The following is a 19,882-nucleotide window of genomic DNA, read 5'->3' as shown; positions in this document are numbered from 1 at the left end:
GATGCGGGGCTCGATCCCAGGACCCTGAGATCTTGACCTGAGCCGAAGGCAGAGGCTTTAACCCACTGAGCCACCCAGGTGCCCCAGGCTATTATTATCATTAGCAGCAAGCATACAACCTGAATCCAGAGTCACAAATCTTAGAATGAAAAGGAAACTTGCGGATGATAATCTGAACATCATGTGCAATTTCAACTTCTCTTCACAACCATTTAATTCATAAGGACTTTATACTGTCAGTGACCACAAAGAATTCCACCATCTCCTTGAGGCTGCGAATATTCCACAGCTGCTCAAACAAAGGAAAATCATGCCTTTACAACCCATCACGGAAGTGACAAAGCCTGTATAGGGATCTGGGAATTGCATTTTTTTTCCATTGCAAGGTCTTCTGTACTATTTCTCTCTTTTTTTTTTTTTTAAGATTTTATTTATTTATTTGACAGAGAGAGACTGTGAGAAAGAGGGAACACAAGCAGGGGGAGTGGGAGAGGGAGAAGCAGGCTTCCCTCCGAGCAAAGTGGCCAATGTGGGGCTCAATCCCAGGACCCCGGGATCATGAACTGAGCCGAAAGCAAGCGCTTAACCACTAAGCCACCCAGGCGCCCCACTATTTGATTTCTTAATCACATGTAAATAATCATCGATCAAAGCAGTTTTAATAAATTTTACAACAAATTCAGAGGTATTTGGCTGAAAACTGGCACTGGGGAAGTAGAGAGCTTATTGTATTCATGTTTGACCATGAGTAAAGAGGTAAGTTATCAGCATGGGGTATCACTACTGCGGTTATGCTCAAAGATATGCCATCACGTAACTCTGTAAGCCATTTTATCGGCTGTCTCAGCACACAGGGCTGATTATATTTCTGATCACATTTCTAGAATGTACCTAGGAGGAATAGGACACAGGTGGCTCCTGAGGGAAGTGTGGAAACTGCCAAGCACTCCTTCTGTCCTCATGTCTAGTACTCTCAGATCCTCACTTCATCTGAAAGGAGACAGAAAACCTGAAGGCGGCCACTTTGGGGTGCTGAAAACGCACCTGTCAAAACACCCAGAATTTTAAAGCAGTTAGTTTTAAAATACACACAGGATTCTAGTTATCAAAAGGGCTTTATGCGCCCCCCCACACCCCTGCCCAAATAACGGTCAGAATCCCCACCCCTCTCAAGGATCATGAGAAAGGAATATTGTCGCAAAAACCGCGCCTTCAACACACAGTGGGACAAGGGCCACAGCTGGTGCGATTAGTGACGCACTCACACTAAGTCTCTGTGCTCAAATTTGGGCCGCACCTTCACACGCGCCCCGTGTGGTCCCGGGCAATTCCTCTAACAGTCCCCGGATGACGGTAAAGAACACATACAGTGTGGTAGGGGCAGACGTGCCCAGCCGAGCTGCAGTGGGCTGCATCTCCAGGCCTCACAGAGCTTACAGGGGAGAGGGGGTAGGGGTGGAGGGGAAGGGTGCGGGGGCAACAAAATAAACACGCGAACACTTGATACATAATCAGATACTAAGTCCAATGAAGGAAAGAATATCCACGTCCCAAGCTCACGGTTTCAGAACAGCCTAATTGTGTTTCTCCTTCCCATAAAAGCATAATCAAAAAGCCCAACTGTGGAACAATGTCATAAAAAAATATAAGCTAAGTTCGACCCAGGTTTTTTCTGAGCCTGTAATTTAAGATTTATAATAATTCATTTTCCCTTGATTTAATCATCTATGTGTGACTTTAAATGATTTAGGAGGTCTTTCTTTTTCTAAGAGACTCTAGGTAATGAGTTTATATTTTAAATTAAAACATATTCTGATATTAAATTTCTAAAAGTAGGTTTTAATGAAAGTGAACCTATCTCACATGCACTTTTCTCCACGACAAGGCTACAATTGATGAAAAGCCCGCTGGATGAAGCCCACTTTCTTCTCAAATTTCTAATTCTAAGTGACTTTACATTTCAATGAAAACCATTCACTAAACCTCCCAACAGCATTTACTAGTTTTTTAATATCTCAATAAATATAATAAACAGGTCTTAAAACTCCATATCCCATGTGAAGAAAACACTTACAATGAAGGTTAAAAAAAAAAAAAAAAAGCATGAAGCAATTTCTAAGTGAGACTTGTAAACTTGAGTTTCATAAAGAAACCAGACACTGGAAAACCTACTAGGACACACTAACACTGCCCACCCTAAACCCAGTTTTTGAGAATATTACAAAAATAAATAAATGATTATAGATAAACTTTCTTAGGGTAATTAATAGGCAAGTGAAAATGCTTGTGTCTCTGAGAATGAAACCAGAAATACTACAAAAAAGACCAGAAGTTTGTAATCTACAACTTGTTTGGTAGAAAATTCCATAAGAAAAACACTGTCAAGTGGCAGCCCAGCACGAGAGAACTGCTATGTGTAGGCGATGAAAATACACAGCGAGAGTTACCGTAAGTTCCCACAGTTCAAAAGGGTATTTCCAGATTTTTAAAGAAGTGTGTTTAATACTTCATACTCAGGGCTAGAAAGTAGTTTAACTGTCAGTTTAATAAGATATCAAAGCAGGAAACGGAAGCATCTGTCCCTGTCTCCACTTCTACTCTTGGTCCTCACAAGACTCGCTGTAACTAACAAAGCCAAACTCCCCCCCCACCACCACCGCTACCCCCACGAGCCACCCAGACCCAACAGCGGTGCCTGTGGAATATGGCGAGCTCACAGCGCCCAGACACGATGGTTAGGAAACCCCACAGTTAGGGGAGACCTGCCCCCGCACCTTTCAAATTTCTAAAACAAATTCTCTCCTTGCCGATACAGACAGCCCAAAGATGGGCTCATGCTCACTTTCTAAGGGCTGCTCATATAAATAATCCCCGGATTTAGCTCCATCCAGAAAACAGAGATGGGCACGGCCCCGTAATAACTCATTATTTCAGGAAAACCCAAGATCTGCAACAACCGTATCTGCCTCGGTTACAGGCCCCTTGAACTTAGACTCCCACGTGCCCCCTCTCGTCTAGCTCAGTTCAGGAACCTCCAAAGCCCAAGAACACAACGTGTTTCCTAAGAAATGCAGAAAGGCGAGGACAGATTGAATATTGACTCTTTACCCTGTGTGTGTGTTTGTGTACATGCGTTTACAGGAAATAACTCATTTAAATCATTTCACAGGAAATAACTCATTTAACCCTTTCTACTAATGAGATACAAGAACATGGCCCGGGTTCTTACTCTGCAAACCCGCAGCAGAACTGGGATTCCTGGTGTCTCTCACTCAGCTGGTGTCGCTAACAAATATCTCGGACTGGGTGGTTTGAACAGGAATTTAGCTCTCAGAGTTCTGGATGCTGGAAATTGTAAGGACCCTTTTCCTAGTGTGCACAGCCTGTGCCTCTGTTCCTCTTCTTGAAGGATGTTACTTATCTTATCATGGGAGCCACCCTCCTGTAAACCTCATTATCCCCCAAAGCCTCCCCGGGGTAAACACAATCCCATTGGGGATTAGGGGCTTTCAACAGACAAATCGGGGGTTTGAGGGGAGACGAAGGTTCTGCCCCAAATAAAATCTGAGCAGCATGGCTCTGGAATCAGGGTCTCTGAACAACGCTAGTCTGCACTTAAAAAATAAAGGGAAAAGCCACAAAGTATAGACAAAAGGAATAAAGAAATATGATTAGGTGGCTCAGTCGTTAAACATCTGCCTTCAGCTCAGGTCATGATCCCAGAGTCTTGGGATCGAGCCCCACATCAGGCTCCCTGCTAGGTGGGAAGCCTGCTTCTCCCTCTCCCACTCCCCCTGCTTGTGTTCACTCTGTTGCTGTGTCTCTCTCTGTCAAATAAATAAAATCTAAAAAAAAAAAAAAAAAAAGAAAGAAAGAAAAGAAAAGGAAAGCAATATGCATAGAACATGAGTACAAGATGAAAGCAAGCATCCCCAAGGACTTAACCAGGGTGTACATTCCTATAAACTCTCTGAGCATCAGTCACCTGGGAAAAAGGCACACAAAGTCCCATGCCCTGTGTGTCACAAACTTCTTACAAGTAATCACAACCTGCTTTTGTTCGTGATAAGCTGAGCCCAATACACATTTTCGCCAACAAATTTGTTTATCTTTGTTTGGTTCAATCGAGAACCAGCAACTCCGTTAATTAATAATTCCTTTTAAAATCGTTTTCCTCCTTTAATTCATAGCTGGGAAAAAAGGTCCGCTTCCCTCTCTAACGAACAGAGTCAATGAGCAAACTGGGGAATTTGCACGCAATGACAAAAGAATAAATGAAATTTGCTAAACATATTTTCCAGTGCTTTAGTAATGCAAAAAGCCAAAACAACTGGAGGCCAGAAGTACTGTGCCTTTCTGCCAATTTCTCTTTTTGCATATGTTGCATATTCTCATTTTATTAGGAAAATACGGGTCCTCGTTCCAAAACGAGCTAGTACACTGTAGAGGGCTGTGAATTGGGAGCCAGGGGAACTGGAGACCCATTCTAGTTCTATTAAGGTGAAGCCCCAGGCAGGTTGAATCTGTAAGCCTCCACTCCCTGCGCTGTGTAACGAAAATCAACTCCCTTCTTCTGGACCACTTTACAGAGCTACAGGCTGACCGCATTCTATCACCCTTTGCTTTAATGACTTGGCAGATACTGAGTTTTTTTTGGTTTTTTGTTTTGGTTGTTTGGGGTTTTTTTTGGGGGGGGGTGTTGTTTTTTACAAATTAAAGGTTTGTGGCAACTTGCTTCAGGCAAGTCTGTGGGCACCACTTTTCCAACAGCATTTGCTCACTTTGTGTCTCTGTGTCACATGTTAGAGATTCTCACAATACCTCAAACTTTTTTGTTATTATTATACTTATTACGGTGGTCTGTGCTCAGTGATTACGACCCACTCAAAGCTCAGATGATGGTTAGTATTTTTTAGCCATAATGTATTTCCTAATTAAGGTATACGATGAGGGAGCAGAAGACTGGCTGAACACAAAGCAGTTGACCCCCTGCATCCTCCGTCCGCCCACTCCTGGGTGGGACATGTGTGACATTCTTCCAGGAAGCTCCCCGACTAGACGTTAATACCTTGCAAGAGGGAAAAACAACTTGAACTTGAAAATGGCGAGACCTCTGGTATTGAAGGCCAGCCTCTCTAGCATATGAAAGTTATTCTGAAACTTCCTTTTTCCTTACTTCTCCCAACTCTGGAGTATATAACCAGCCACTTCTCAAGACCCCAGTGCAGCTGCTCTTTCTACCCATGGGTCCTGTCCCCGTGTTTTAATAAACCACCATTTTGCACCAAAGACATCTCTAGAATTCTTTCTTGGGCCTCAGCTCAGGATCTCATCCCACCGAACCTCAACCTATATTCAGAAACCATATTAGTATATTCACAATTTTTTTAAACACGATGCTACTGTGCACTTAATACTATAGTATAGTGTAAATTTTATTTGCACTGGAAACCAAAACCGTTATTTAACTCAGCTTATTCGGATATTCGCCTTACTGTGGTAGCTGGAACCAAACCCACAATATATCTGTGATACGCCTGTATTGGCAAATAACAGAAGGAAGGGGGTTGGGAGAGAGGTGAAAATTCAAACCAGTATTCAAGCCTGTCTTTTTAAATACCTGCCAACCTACGTGATTTCTTCCTACACAGTTATTAGAACAAGGCAGACTTAACTGGAATTTCTGATTTTTTGTTTAAAGATTTATTTATTTGAGAGAGAAAGAGAGAGAACATGCACAGGAGGAGCAGAGGGACAGGGAAAGAGAATCTCAGGCTGACTCTGCAACACAGGGCTTGATCTCCCGACCCTGAGATCAGGACCTGAGCAGAAACCAAGAGTGGGATGCTTAACAGACTGTGCCACCCAGATGCTCCTGGAATGTCTGATTTAAACCTAAAAGCAGGTCGTTGTCGTTGTAAGGTATCCTTAGCTGCATTTTGAAAAAACAAACATTAGGCTTAGAGACCAAAAAATAAAAACAACCATGATTTTTTTGACCAGTTAGTTTACATAATTATCTTATTTGATGTCAAGACACATGATTTTCACAAATCATGATTAAAAGGATAGAAATTTCAACAAGGACCTAATTTAGTACTTGTTGCCCACGGGCTCACAGTACTAGTTGGCTTTAGATAGGACAGACATTAAAAGGAAGAAAGGAGGGGGCACCTGGATGGCTCAGTCATTAAGTATCTGCCTTTGGCTCAGGTCATGATTCCAGGGTCCTGGGATTGGGCCCCACTTTGGGCTCCTGCTCAGCCGAAGGCCTGCTTCTCCTTCTCCCAAATCCCCTTGTTTGTGTTCCTTCTCTCACTGTCTATCAAATAAATAAATAAATATCTTTTTAAAAAGGAAGAAAGGAATGAGGGCCGGGATGCATGGGTGACTCAGTTGGTTAAGTGTCTACCGTCAGCTGGGGTCATGATCCCAGAGTCCTGGCATCAGTCCCACATTGGGTCCCTGCTCAGCAGGAGCCTGCTTCTCCCTTTGCCTGCCACCGCCCCTGTTTGTGCTCGCTCGCTCACTCTCTGACAAATAAATAAATAAAATCTTTAAAAAAAAAAAAAAAGGAAAGAAAAGACAAGAGTGAGGACCTTCAATACTTTGGGAAGAACCGTCCTGGAAGGTTAGAAACTTACTTCTATGGATGAGATCATTAAACACATCTAAGGTATCTCTTGCTGCAGTATTTTTTTTTTTTAAGATTTTATTTATTTAGGACAGACAGAGATCACAAGCAGGCAGAGAGGCAGGCAGAGAAAGAGAGGAGAAAGCAGGCTCCCCACAGAGCAGAGAGCCCCACGTGGGGCTCGATCCCAGGACTCTGGAATCACAATCCGAGCCAAAGGCAGAGGCTTTAAACCACTGAGCCACCCAGGCGCCCCACTACAGTAACTTTAATCTATTTTGAGAACATGTATACCGAGGGAATGTAATAATGTATATGAGCCAGTTAAAGCTTCAACTTAAGGGGCAGTCAGCCATCCAATACCCATACCTCAGGGATGGTGGGCCAGCACTATGTAGGAAAGGCCACACTTCCTCAATTGCTTTCATGACTGTTCTGTAGTTTTCTGAGTACAGATCCTTTACCTCTTTAGTTAGGTTTATTCCTAGGTATCTTATGGTTTGGGATGCAATTGTAAATGGGATTGATTCCTTAATTTCTCTTTCTTCTGTCTCATTATTGGTGTATAGAAATGCAACTGATTTCTGTGCCTTGCTTTTACATCCGGCCACATTGCTGAATTCCTGGTCACAGGTAGGGAAAAGGAGGGAAAAGTGAACGAAAGGTCATCAGAGAGGGAGCAAAACCATGAGAGATTCTGGACTCTGGGAAACCAACTGAGTGTTGCTGGCGGGGTGGGGGGTGGGGGGACGGGGTGACTGGGTGGTGGGCATTAAGAAGGTCCTGTGACCTGATGAGCACTGGCTGTTCCATGCCACTGACGAGTCACTGACCTCTACCTCTGAAACTAACGATGTACTATATGTCACCCAATTGAATCTAGTTTTACCTATGATGTATTATTTGTTTCAGGGGTACAGGTCTGGGAATCATCAGACTTACGCAATTCACAGCACTCACCATAGCACAGACCCTCCCCAATGCCCGTCACCCAGACACCCCAACCCTCCTAACACCTTCCCCTCCATAACTGAATTTAAATTATCGAAAAAGAAAGGCCATACTTCAGAGGCAGATATTACAAGTTACTAGATCAGTACCCAAAGTTTTGCTACTTAGCATTTTCATATGTGAAGTGAACATTTACTGGTTAAAGCAAAAAGATACGAGACATGTGGATTAGCTAAAAACTCCTAGTGAGACTCCACTCCGCCCCTGTCCAGAGACTGAGCATGAAAACCTAGCAGAGTTTATAGCCTGGATCCTTAAGGATGCTGCCAGAGGCTTTAGATCCTGACTGGTCGTGGGTCCAGCTATGCTCCGAGTTAGACTTCTAGTTCCCAGCGACAGATTATAAGGTGAGGGATTTCCTACCTCTGCGATGTGTTTGTAACAGACTGGAACAAACCTTTCAGACAAGATATTGGTGAGAGTAGCAAAAGGACAGAGAGCTGGATACCCTCAGGTTTACCAAGCAGGCTTTTCAACCTGTTTAATTTCCTGGCCAATAAATAGTTGCCATATATATATATATGGAGGAGAATTACATCAGAAACTTGTTTCCATCTAATCTGATAGTAGAGTTACTCTGCACACCGTGTACGTGCAAACTCTCCACTTTGCACTCGCTGCCCAGGCAATGTTAGTCACAGCGCCCCCTTCCACTCTCAAAGGTATCACAGTTTGTATGATAAGTTACATGAATATTCCACCTACTAGTGAGACCTTGGGGATAAAACTGAGCCTTGTGAAATTTCAAAGTGCCCTGCAGCTACTATTTCCTACGAAAACAGTCCTAGAGCTGTGACTACCACACTGACTCTCAAAATACAGAAGGAATCTTGTATGCACACCTCCATCTCTTTTCACAAAACTCAGCTTCAAAGCTGTAGGGTAACTCCCATCATGAAAATAACAGGCTAGGGGATGTGAATCGATCCTCCCACTGAGAGTGATTTAAAATGTGGGATAAAATATATTCATCAAATATCTGAAAAAGCATCCAGGAGCAGCCAAGAGAGGAAACAGCAGGCTAAGGGAGAGAGAATGCAGGAAAACGAGCCAGTTCAGAAACTGTAAGTCCTATCCCAATGAATCCAAACTTTCTGTTGACAGCCTGAAGAACCAAAGGCCAAACATTAAAGCTCAAGGCCCACCCAATGTAGAGATTCTAGACTTCCATGACAGTAAAGTGGAACTCGAAGGGCTACGCGCCCAGGGGAACCAACTCAGGCTGGGGAGGAGAAGTCAGCAAGGCTGCAGGGGATCCCGAAAGCCTGATTTCAGGAGAGCCTAAAGCCATAAGGACCCTAAGCTCTAGCACACTAGGTAAATAAATCATTTCTGCAAAGCACCTTCATCCTTGACTTTAAATTCTTCTAAACCACTGGAGTGTTTTTGTTTTGTTTTTTTTTCCAGAGGGGGGCACACCACAGTTTCACCCTTCCCATTGGAAAACTGGGATACTTTACAGGATAGTTTAGAAGTTGCCAGACACATCTACAACCACGTTAGAGCCGCTCAGGTCTTCCCTGTAACCTTGTGTGCGTGGGCACACACGGGTAAGTATCTGGGCCCGCCTCGCCTGTATTACCACATGAGTAAACTCAGTCAAGAAACCGGTCCTTTCTTCCCTCTCCGCCCTGTGACTCTTTGTGACACTCCACATGTGCTATTGTAGAAAATAACCTTTGAGTCTGAGCTGGGTGTGGTGCTCCGCGGACAGGGCGGCAAGACCACAATTAGACTTCTGGCACCTCCCGTCCAAACCTTCCACGCTAACTACTCTAATGCGGAACTTTAAAAATAGGAACATTACAAAGTAAGCCCAACCCTAGCCTTTTCTGGAGTTTTGGTGAGGGAAAAGAGAAAAAGAGGGAAAAAAACTTCCTGCTGTTTTACAATGTTGCACATATTTTGTTTTCAAGATACCAAGGCTGGTGGTAGACAAAGCGCCATCTTGAAAAAGCAGCTCCCGTGATGAAAAGAACAGGCCCAGAGGGTGAAGAAGACTGGGCCCCCCAGTTCAGTCTGTTCCGCGAACGGGCTCTGCGACCTTGGAAGAGAAACCTAACCACCAAAAGGTCTCCGTTTGCTCCTCCAGAAGATGATACCGGAGGTCTGGATAAAGTCTGTGGTGGCTTCTCCAACCAAAATCCATGATGTTTATGCTTCTGTGGATTTCTCCGTGGAGGCCTATCCTGATAGAAGTCAAGTTTATTCTAGAGGCCACAAGTGATTCACACATGTACATCACGGTTCCAGACAACACGCTGAGACAGACAGGACTTATTCACTGCAAGGCACCCCAGTTGCTCCTTCAGTCTTAAACTCGAAGGCGGCTGTTTTTTTTCTTTTTTTTAGAAAACCGTGTACAGGGTTTCAAAGTGACTCAAGCAATCACTTCACATCCTAATAGGATAAAGTTTATGCATAATTCTGTGTGACCCTTCAACTACTGACGTTCACGCCGTGTTATTGTTAGCGTTGCATGTTAAGCTAGCAAATTTTCAATGAACTCTCACTGGCTTTACCACAGACACAGATGTTAGGTGGACTCCTTTGCTCATAAGGTTCTCATTATTAACTCAACCCGGGCTGAATATTTGACTGAAGGAAAGGACCATATCATTATTTTCAGATTTCATTCTATGACTTAACTAGGATACATCTGCCAGCTTTAGAAACGCCAAGTACTTCTTGGCGCCAGCCCTGGCGTCCTGTTCTATGACTACTCCCCCCAACGCTTCAGTTTGAGGAAGTCTCCTCCCCATCAAAACAGTTTAATAAAAACTTAAATTATGATTAAGAGTTACTCATCAATTGACAGAGCATACCAGGCCTGTGCTATTTATGAATTATTCCTCACAATATTTTAAGGCTAACAAATAGAATCCACATTCATACAGGGGTAAGCTAGAAAGCCAGTTAAATGTTTTCATGATTTATAAAGTCTGTGTTCTACTTGAAACCATATTTCTTTAATAGGTAAACTGGCATTCCACTGGATAATTCAATCTGCTTTAAATCTACTCTAAGGCTCCGAACAGCTTATGGGGGGTTCCGAATAGATTTCCTCTAAGCACCTTTGGGCAATATCTCTCAGCATAAATGTGATAGGAAGATATGGCACAGGAATGCCTGTCAATTACAGGGCAGATTTCAAGTCCTTAAAACACTGACACTAAAACCACTTAGAAGACGTTAAAATCAGCCCAACTCTAAACATAGGGAGTATGTTATAAGCCTGGTTAAAGATAGAAATTAAAACAACAACATAAAAGTAATAACAAAAGGTCCCGATATTACTGCTTCCCTGGGTCTGGACCACCAACAGTAATATACGTAGGCAAGCATCATTTGAAACTATCTTTGATGGATATTAGGAAAAATAATTCAATAATTCAATCCCTCTAGGCATAGAAAAGCCCAGGGGTTTACATATAGTAAATAACTGAAGTTATTCAAATCAACTATTTGAATAATAGTTATTCAATTTTTATTCAGTTATTAGATAACCAATTAATAGTTATTCCATTATTATTCAGTTACTAAGTAACTGAATGTTATCCAAATTCAGATATCCAAATAACTGAAAGAAGAGCGACGGTTTTCCACCCTAAGTCGTTATACATAATAAATGAGATTTTGTGATTCTTTATGCATCTCATCGTATCTCGGAACAGGAAGACTAAGAGAACATGCCCCCTCATTTGTCCAATGCTTTATAGACATCCACGACAAACGATCACTCAGCCTCTTGAACGTGTGAGTTCTCATCTAGTTACTACGGATGGCAATCCAGTCTACTATTCAACGTCTCTAATCCTAAAAACATTCTTAAAAAATAGTAACAATCAGAGGCTGGCATCGGAGCAGGGAACACGGTAAAAATACTGCTTCGGTGGGCGACGTGGTACTGGTTCAGAAAGGCTTTCGTTACAGTGATGCCGAAGCGTGGGAAAAAGGGAGCCGTGGTAGAAGACGGGGAAGAACCCAAGATTGAGCCAGAAGCCAAGAAAAGTAAGGCGGGAGCAAAGAAAAACGAAAAAGAGGCAGGAGAGGGGCCAGTCTTGTATGAGGACCCCCCAGATCAGAAAACCTCGCCCAATGGTAAATCGGCCACCCTCAAGATCTGCTCCTGGAATGTGGATGGGCTTCGAGCCTGGATTAAGAAGAAAGGTTTAGATTGGGTAAAGGAAGAAGCCCCAGATATCCTCTGCCTCCAAGAGACCAAATGTTCAGAGAACAAACTACCAGTTGAACTTCAAGAGTTACCTGGACTATCCCATCAGTACTGGTCAGCTCCTTCAGACAAGGAGGGGTACAGTGGTGTGGGCCTGCTTTCCCGCCAGTGCCCCCTGAAAGTCTCCTATGGCATTGGTGAAGAGGAACATGATCAGGAAGGCCGAGTGATCGTGGCTGAATTTGATGCATTTGTGCTGGTAACAGCCTATGTACCTAATGCAGGCCGAGGTCTGGTACGCTTGGAGTACCGGCAGCGCTGGGATGAAGCCTTTCGCAAATTCCTGAAGGGTTTAGCTTCCCGCAAGCCCCTTGTGCTATGTGGGGACCTCAATGTGGCTCATGAAGAAATCGACCTTCGCAACCCCAAGGGAAACAAAAAGAATGCTGGCTTCACTCCACAAGAGCGTCAAGGCTTTGGGGAATTACTACAGGCCGTGCCACTGGCTGACAGTTTCCAGCACCTCTACCCCAACACGGCCTATGCCTGTACCTTTTGGACCTATATGATGAATGCTCAATCCAAAAATGTCAATTGGCGCCTTGATTACTTTTTGTTGTCTCACTCTCTGTTACCTGCATTGTGTGACAGCAAGATCCGTTCCAAGGCCCTGGGTAGTGACCACTGTCCTATCACCCTATACTTAGCACTGTGACACCATCCCTAAATTACTTTAAACCTGGGAAATAAGCCCCCCAATTTAGCTTTAAAACTTACCCTCCCCAAAACATCTTTAAAAACTGCTCTCTAGAAATATGTGCACTGTATTTCCCTTCTAACAATACAAATCCTTCAACCAGCCTACTACTGATGCTTTTCTTTAAACCTCCCAATTTTTTACATTAAAAAAAGCTACTGATGACTTCCTTTGAACTGTCCACATGAAAATAAAGAGCCATAGTTTCAAAAAAAAAAAAATAGTAACAATCAAAACAAGCATCCGTGTGACTCCTTCCCTGGTTGAAACCAATCTGTTAGAAAACTCATGCTAGCTCATTGAACACCTACAATTCCAGTTTCCATGTACTTATCTCTCCAGTACACTCTCTTCAGGTATTTCCAATGGCTGAGACATACCCCACTATCACTCCTGTTTTTGAGTCACTCTTTGAAAATGGCATCCAGAATTAAATACCTCAGATATAGTCTAATGAGCTAAAGAGTGCAGTGGGACCAGTACTTCAGATGAATTAAAAGAGAACTATTTATTAATGCAGACTAAATATGTCCCATGGGAAATAGGCTTTTAGCAAAACATAGAAACAACATAAAAGTCAAGTTACTGGTAACCCCTCCAAAAACGATCACAGGTAGCATTTACAAAAACATACTAATCTCAAAAACTCTAAAATAACTTTAACACCAAACCGCACATCCTTCAGCCCAAATTTCGGTATTCAAAAGCTCAATTTTTATTTTTCTACTTACCATGTTGTATATCTTTCATATCTAAATGAAGGCTAGACATTAATATTCCAACTGCTTGTGATCTTTTGTTGCTTAATAACTTGACCACCTGCCCAAAGAAAGGAAAAAAGAGAAATGTTAATTTGTGATGTGCTCAATAACATGTCCTTTTTAATCCTAAATGAACAACGTGCAGCTTAAAGTCTAGTATTCAAAAACTCATCTGAAAAGAACTTTTGTGTTTTATGTCTTCCACCTTCAAAATCAACTGTCTTCACCCATTAACCTCAATGGCAAGCTCTTTACCAGTCTTTTGAGAGACTGTCAGTGCATAAAATTTCTAATAGTTCAGGAAAGTAGTTTGGTCTCTATGAAATCACAATTACACATTTGATCATTTGTAGCCTGAGATTTTTAAAGTGTCCCCCCCCCCCGCCCGTTTTTTTGAGCACAGAAGTCCTTTATTTTTTTTTCCATTTTATTTCTTTTCAGTGTTCCAAAATCATTGTTTATGGACCCTACCCAGTGCTCCATGCAATCCATGCCCTCCTTAAAACCCACCACCAGGCTCACCCAAGCCCCCTCCTCCTCCCCTCCAAAACCCTCAGTTTGTTTCTCAGAGTCCCTTTCATGATGTCGGCCCTTAAAACTCTGGTCAGCAGGTGAAGGTGAAGTCTACACCCAGGGCATCTGTTGCATCAGACCTGTCTGAGCACAAAGTGGAAAATGCACTTTGATTCTGGTCCTTCAGAAAGCTGTTTACCTGGCAGTCCCTCTCATTCCGCCAACCTTCATTCTCCCTCTCATTCTGCATTTGACCGACATTTTGTGGAGAGCTTTCCAACTAATTAATAGAGGAAAACAAGCAGCAAACTCAAAGGGTTATGTCTGCTTCATCTCAAATCTGGCTTTCCAGAGAGTTCTAACAAGTCAGTCAATCCACACATCCCACAAGAAATCTTCCTAAAACAGAGGTAGGCATTCTGCTATTGGACATACACCCTTAAACTATGTTTTCCAGATGCTGACGCAGCACCGATAAGTCCTGCTTATGAAACCATTTTCGCAGGTCCTGAAGGGCAGCAAGTTCTATGTACTGTCATGGTTTTGTTATAGGTCGGCTTCAGAAAAACCCCGGAGGAAAAGGGGGAATAAAAGGTTCCAGTCAGATTGTCAGAAGTGACAGCTGCCCGAACATCTATCACGTTTGTTGACCTTGTCTTTCTTTTTGGTTTAGGTTGGGCCAATCAGTAAACTAATAAAATAATCATGCCCAGCTGTCACACTAAGTCCGAGTAAAACAATATTCTTTTTTTTTTTTTTTTAAATTTATTTGTCAGAGACAGAGGGAGAGAGAGCGATCGAGCACAGGCAGACAGAGAGGCAGGCAGAGGCAGAGGGAGAAGCAGGCTCTCTGCCGAGCAAGGAGCCCGATGTGGGACTCCATCCCAGGACTCTGGGATCATGACCTGAGCCAAAGGCAGCTGCTTAACCAACTGAGCCACCCAGGCATCCCTAAAACAATATTCTTAATAGCAGTACTAGCATTCTTGGTTCCCCAGCCAGGATGAGGGTGGAGAATAAGACAAACACTTCAGAAGAGCCAACCACAACCTCTCCCATGCGTGTTTCTGCAAGCTTCTCGCAGAAAGGACTGACACCCCACAAGGGACTGTGCTTCCTCAAAAGAAGGTATATGTGTACACACACACACACGCTTTGATTAACTTGCTCTTTAAACATTTTATGAAAGTTCAGCTAAAATATTAGAACTTAAATATGAATCCATTCATACCCCAAGGATTTCTATCAATATGGTTTTCTTCTTCAGAAGTGCACCGAAACTTCTTATCAGAAAAACAAAAGGCATGTATTCTGACCTCAGAAACACTTTCTAGGGGACCCTGGGTGGCTCAGCAGGTTAAAGCCTCTACCTTCCACTCAGATCATGATTCCAGGGTCCTGGGATCAAGCCCCGCATTGGGCTCTCTGCTCAGCAGGGAGCCTGCCTCCCCGCCCCCACCCCCGCCTGCCTCCCTGCCTACTTGTGATCTCTCTCTGTCAAATAAATAAATAAAATCTTAAAAAAGAAAGAAAGAAAGAAAGACTTTGTAACTTCAGGTAGATACCATCTGGGTCCCATCCGTGATGCTCTGACAAAAGGGAATGGATCTGTACCCATATGTCAACGGACCGTTCTGCCGTACGAAAGGCTGATCACACCCTCCCAGACGCTCCTGACTCCGCAGCTCTTGGCAGCCCTTCTCAGGCCTTTTCAAGGTGAATTATTCTGATTTTACCTTAAACACAGGCATATTTCAGAGTTCTGTTCTCAGCACTTTATTCTGTTCACTTTATGACCTATAATTTCTCCTCTATAGACATACACGCCAGCACCTATAAATTCATTCTTGTAACTGTATCTTCAACTCTACAGTACCCTACTTTCCTAACAGGTATCTGCACATAAATCTCTACTGGACAGGTCTAAAGCCAAACTCGTCATCAGGTCCACCCCAAAACCTATCCATCTTCTCCTTTTCCATGAGCTGAAATGATGGCGCCCCCATCCTCCACCCACCTATTCAAGTCAGAAATCTAGAAATCAGCCTAGACTCTTAATCGACTTCATCTGAATACTGTGGTCTGCTAACAAGTCCTGTCAATTAGAACTCCTTCAAATTTCTGGAACCCACCCTTCCTCTTCAACTCTGTTGTCAGAGTTTATTTCTATGCTTTATCTTATAGAAATCAATGGGAACTTTTTCCAACTAGCCTCCCAAATTTAGTGCAGTAGCTCTCAAAGTGTGCTCCCTGGACCTGCGGGCATGATCGTCACCTGGGCACTTATGAAAAATGCCAAAATCTTGGGCCCTGTCACAAACCTACTAACCAGAAAGTGTGGGCGTCAGATTTTTCCTCAATCTGCACTTCAAAAAACCTTTTAAGTGACTCTAGAATCACTGATGACTCTCACTGCTTCTGTCCATTCTCAAACTGATACCCAAGTACCATCTCTAAGACTGTGATATTTGCACGTCTTTCCTCGCTTGTTAAACCTGGGTGGCTCATATTTACATGTTAGTGTTTTATTTTTTATCTTTTTAAAGATTTTATTTATTTGACAGAGAGAGAGAGATCACAAGTAGGCAGAGCAGCAGGCAGAGAGAGGAGGGAAGCAGTTTCCCAGCCGAGCAGAGAGCCCGATGCGGGGCTCGATCCCAGGACTCTGGGATCATGACCTGAGCCGAAGGCAGAGGCTTAACCCACTGAGGTACCCAGGCATTAACATTAAAACATGTTAATGTTTTAAAAGGTTGTACAGATTTCCAGCCCATGACCATGAACTATCTTTCCATTTCTTTGTGTCACCTTCAATTTCTTTCATCAATTTGTTATTGTTCTCACAGTATAGACTGGAAGAATTAATATTATTAAAATGTCTGTACTACCCAAGGAAATCTACAGATTCAATGCAATCCCCATCAACATACCAATAGAATTTTTCACAAAACTAGAACAAATAGTCCTAAAATTAGTATGGAACCACAAAAGACCGTGAGTAGAGAGTAATCTTGGAAAAGAACAACAAAAGTAGAGGTATCACAATCCCAGATTTCAAGACATACCACAAAGCTATAATAATCAAAACAGTATGCACAACACATAGATCAATGTAACAGAATAAAAAACCCAGAAATAAACCCACAATTATATAATCAACTAACTTACAACATAAGAGATTAAACATATACAATGGGGTAAAAATAGTCTCTTCCATAAATGGTGCTGCAAAAACTGGACAGCTACTTCAGAAGAATGAAACTAGACAAGTTTCTTACATCATACACAAAAACAAACTCAAAATGGATTAAAGACCTACATGTGAGACCTGAAACCATAAAACTCCCAGAAAAGCAACACAGGCAGTAATCTCTTTGGCATGGGCTTTAGCAACATTTTTCTAGACATGTCTCCTCAGGTAAAGGAAACAAAAGCAAAAATAGATTAGAACTATACCAAAATAAAGAGCTTTTGCATATGAAGGAAACCATCAACAAAATGAAAAGGTAACCTACTGAATGGGAGAAGATGTTGGCAAGTGATATATCCAATAATATAAAAAGAACTTATAGGGACGCCTGGGTGGCTCAGTTGGTTGGACGACTGCCTTCGGCTCAGGTCATGATCCCGGAGTCCCGGGATTGAGTCCCGCATCGGGCTCCCAGCTCCATGGGGAGTCTGCTTCTCCCTCTGACCTTCTCCTCGCTCATGCTCTCTCTCACTGTCTCTCTCTCTCTCAAATAAATAAATAAAAAATCTTTTAAAAAAAGAACTTATATAAGTCAATACCAATAATCATCATAATAATAATTACCCAAGTAATAAGCGGGCGGAGAACCTGAGTATCATTTTTCCAAAGAAGACATACAGATGGTCAAGAGACACATGAAAAGATGCTCAACATCACTCATCATCAAAGAAATGCAAGTCAAAGCCACAATGGGGTACCACCTCACATCAGTCAGAACAGCTAGTATGAAAAAGACAAGAAGTAACAAGTACTGGTGAGAATACGGAGAGAAAGGAACACTTCTGACTGTTGGTGGGAATGTAAACTGGTGCAGTCACTGCAGAAAACAGTAATGAGGTTCCTTAAAAAATTAAAAATAGAAGTACCATATGATCTAGTCATTCCACTACTGGATATTTACCCAAAGGAAATGAAAGCACCAATCTGAAAAGACATATGCACCCCAATGTTTACTGCAGCATTATTTACAATAGTCAAGATGTGGAAGCAAGCCACGTGTCCACTGGCTGATGAATGAATAAAGAAGATATGGCATATACATACACTGGAATATGACTCAGCTATAAAAAAAAGAATGAAATCTTGATATTTGTGACAACATGGTTGGACCTATGGGTTATTATGCTACGTGAAATAAATCAGACATAGAAAGACAAATGCCACGCAATCTCACTGACCTACGGAATCTAAAAAAGAAAACACATGAACAAACAAACAAAAAACAGAAATAGACCCATAAACACTGAGAACCAATTATTGGTTGTGAGAGCAGAAGAAGGTAAGAGGATGGGCAAAATGAGTAAAGAAGAGTGGGAGAAACAGGCTTCCCATTAAGGAATGAATAAAACATGGGAATAAAAAGTATAGCACAGAGAATACAGTCAAAGACACTATAGGTCTTTGTATACCAGTGTTTACACAAGTGCGGCACAGGCTCACCCTGGACCTCCAACAGAAGACTGAGAATCACTGTACAAAAAGGTAAATAAAAATAACACCCATTTATCTATTTTTAAAAAGTGCCGGCTCTCGAGTGGCAGAGCACGGAAAGGCCGGAGGTGCAGTGAGGCCCGTGCCCAAGGACTGAGACGCAGGGCCTGGGGGCGGGTGGCCGGGCCTGTCCTGGCTTCTACAGCTTAATTGAAGCGTTCCAGATTTTCACCTTTTGGAGTACTTCTGTTTTAAGATCTTTCTCTACTAGTTTCTTAACCAGGCTAACACTAGCCAGCCCTCCTCAGCGGCCCTAATAGTGACTATAATAGTGACATATGTGGACAGATGGTAGCTATGCTTGTGCTGGGTAGAGCACAACTTAGGATGATGTTGAATCACTGTGCTGCACAGCTGAAATTCACACCGTGTGTCAACTATACATCAATTAAAAAAAATAAAATAAAGTGTCCCATAGACTGTTCACTTACTTTTTCTGTTATGATGCAAGTGAACTTATTACAAACTATATTTTACATTTAAAGATTATAGGTAAGAATAATAACTACCCATCACCTTCTAGAAGCCATCTACACAGGGAAGGACAGACGTCTAAAAGGACTGACTCTGTAGTTCCCTAGAGTAACTCAACCTTTATGTTACAAAGCATAATCATTATTGATCCTTCTTTTAAAAAACACCCTGTATAACAAGAACCTGAAGCTATCAAACTAGAACATTCTTAGAATCCAGGCACAACAGAGGCAATGGAGAATAGGGAGTTGACTCTTAGAAACTGATCTCAGAAAAATGGAAAATGCAGAATTAACTAATTTAAAATCTATAAAAATTAGAACATACAACCAGAAAAAAAGGATTATTTTGAATTTATCTAATTCACATATTAGATTCACCTAATATTCTTAATAAAGCTTTTAGTCTTAGATTAACCCAAGGAAGCAGGACTGTGTAGGGATTATGAACATGGACTCTGGAAAATAAATCATTACTTCTCAAACTTTTAATATGCCACGTGAATAATCTGGAATCTTTTTTAAAAATGCAGATTCTGACTCCTAGGTCTGGCGAGAGCTTTCTGGAAAAATTATTCCAACATCCTAAAGCCTCAGTTTCCTTATTTAAAAAATTAATAGCACCATCGACTTCAAAAAGCTGTAGTGGATATCCAGAATACACTTGACACTCTTGGGAATAAACCCAGCAAAAAAGTATACACACACTGATAGTAAGAGCTGCACAAAGTTTAAATACTTAGGGAAGTGCTTTAAATGGTTTCTCAAAAATAAAATATCTGTCGGGGCGCCTGGGTGGCTCAGTGGGTTAAGCCGCT

General features: G+C 42.2%; 2 protein-coding genes across 3 annotated transcripts in view; one reads left to right on the top strand and one right to left on the bottom strand.

Annotated features, from left to right (window-relative positions):
• The window catches only part of FMN2 (formin 2), a 373,618-nt gene that overhangs the window by 190,037 nt on the left and 163,699 nt on the right, over positions 1 to 19,882 (bottom strand). For both annotated transcript variants that reach the window (XM_059412485.1, XM_059412486.1), the window contains exon 7: positions 13,308 to 13,395. In XM_059412485.1, coding sequence (XP_059268468.1) covers positions 13,308 to 13,395 — 88 coding nt within the window. The remainder of the gene's footprint in view (positions 1 to 13,307; positions 13,396 to 19,882) is intronic.
• LOC132026055 (DNA-(apurinic or apyrimidinic site) endonuclease-like) lies at positions 11,499 to 12,622 on the top strand. Its single transcript, XM_059413994.1, has one exon. It carries the CDS (start codon positions 11,581 to 11,583, stop codon positions 12,532 to 12,534), a length of 954 nt encoding a protein of 317 aa, XP_059269977.1. The 5' UTR covers positions 11,499 to 11,580; the 3' UTR covers positions 12,535 to 12,622.

Source organism: Mustela nigripes, chromosome 10, assembly GCF_022355385.1.
Source record: "Mustela nigripes isolate SB6536 chromosome 10, MUSNIG.SB6536, whole genome shotgun sequence".
NCBI classification, from domain to species: Eukaryota; Metazoa; Chordata; class Mammalia; order Carnivora; family Mustelidae; genus Mustela; species Mustela nigripes.
Note: the sequence above shows the minus strand (reverse complement) of the source record. Positions and strands in the feature narration are given on the sequence as shown.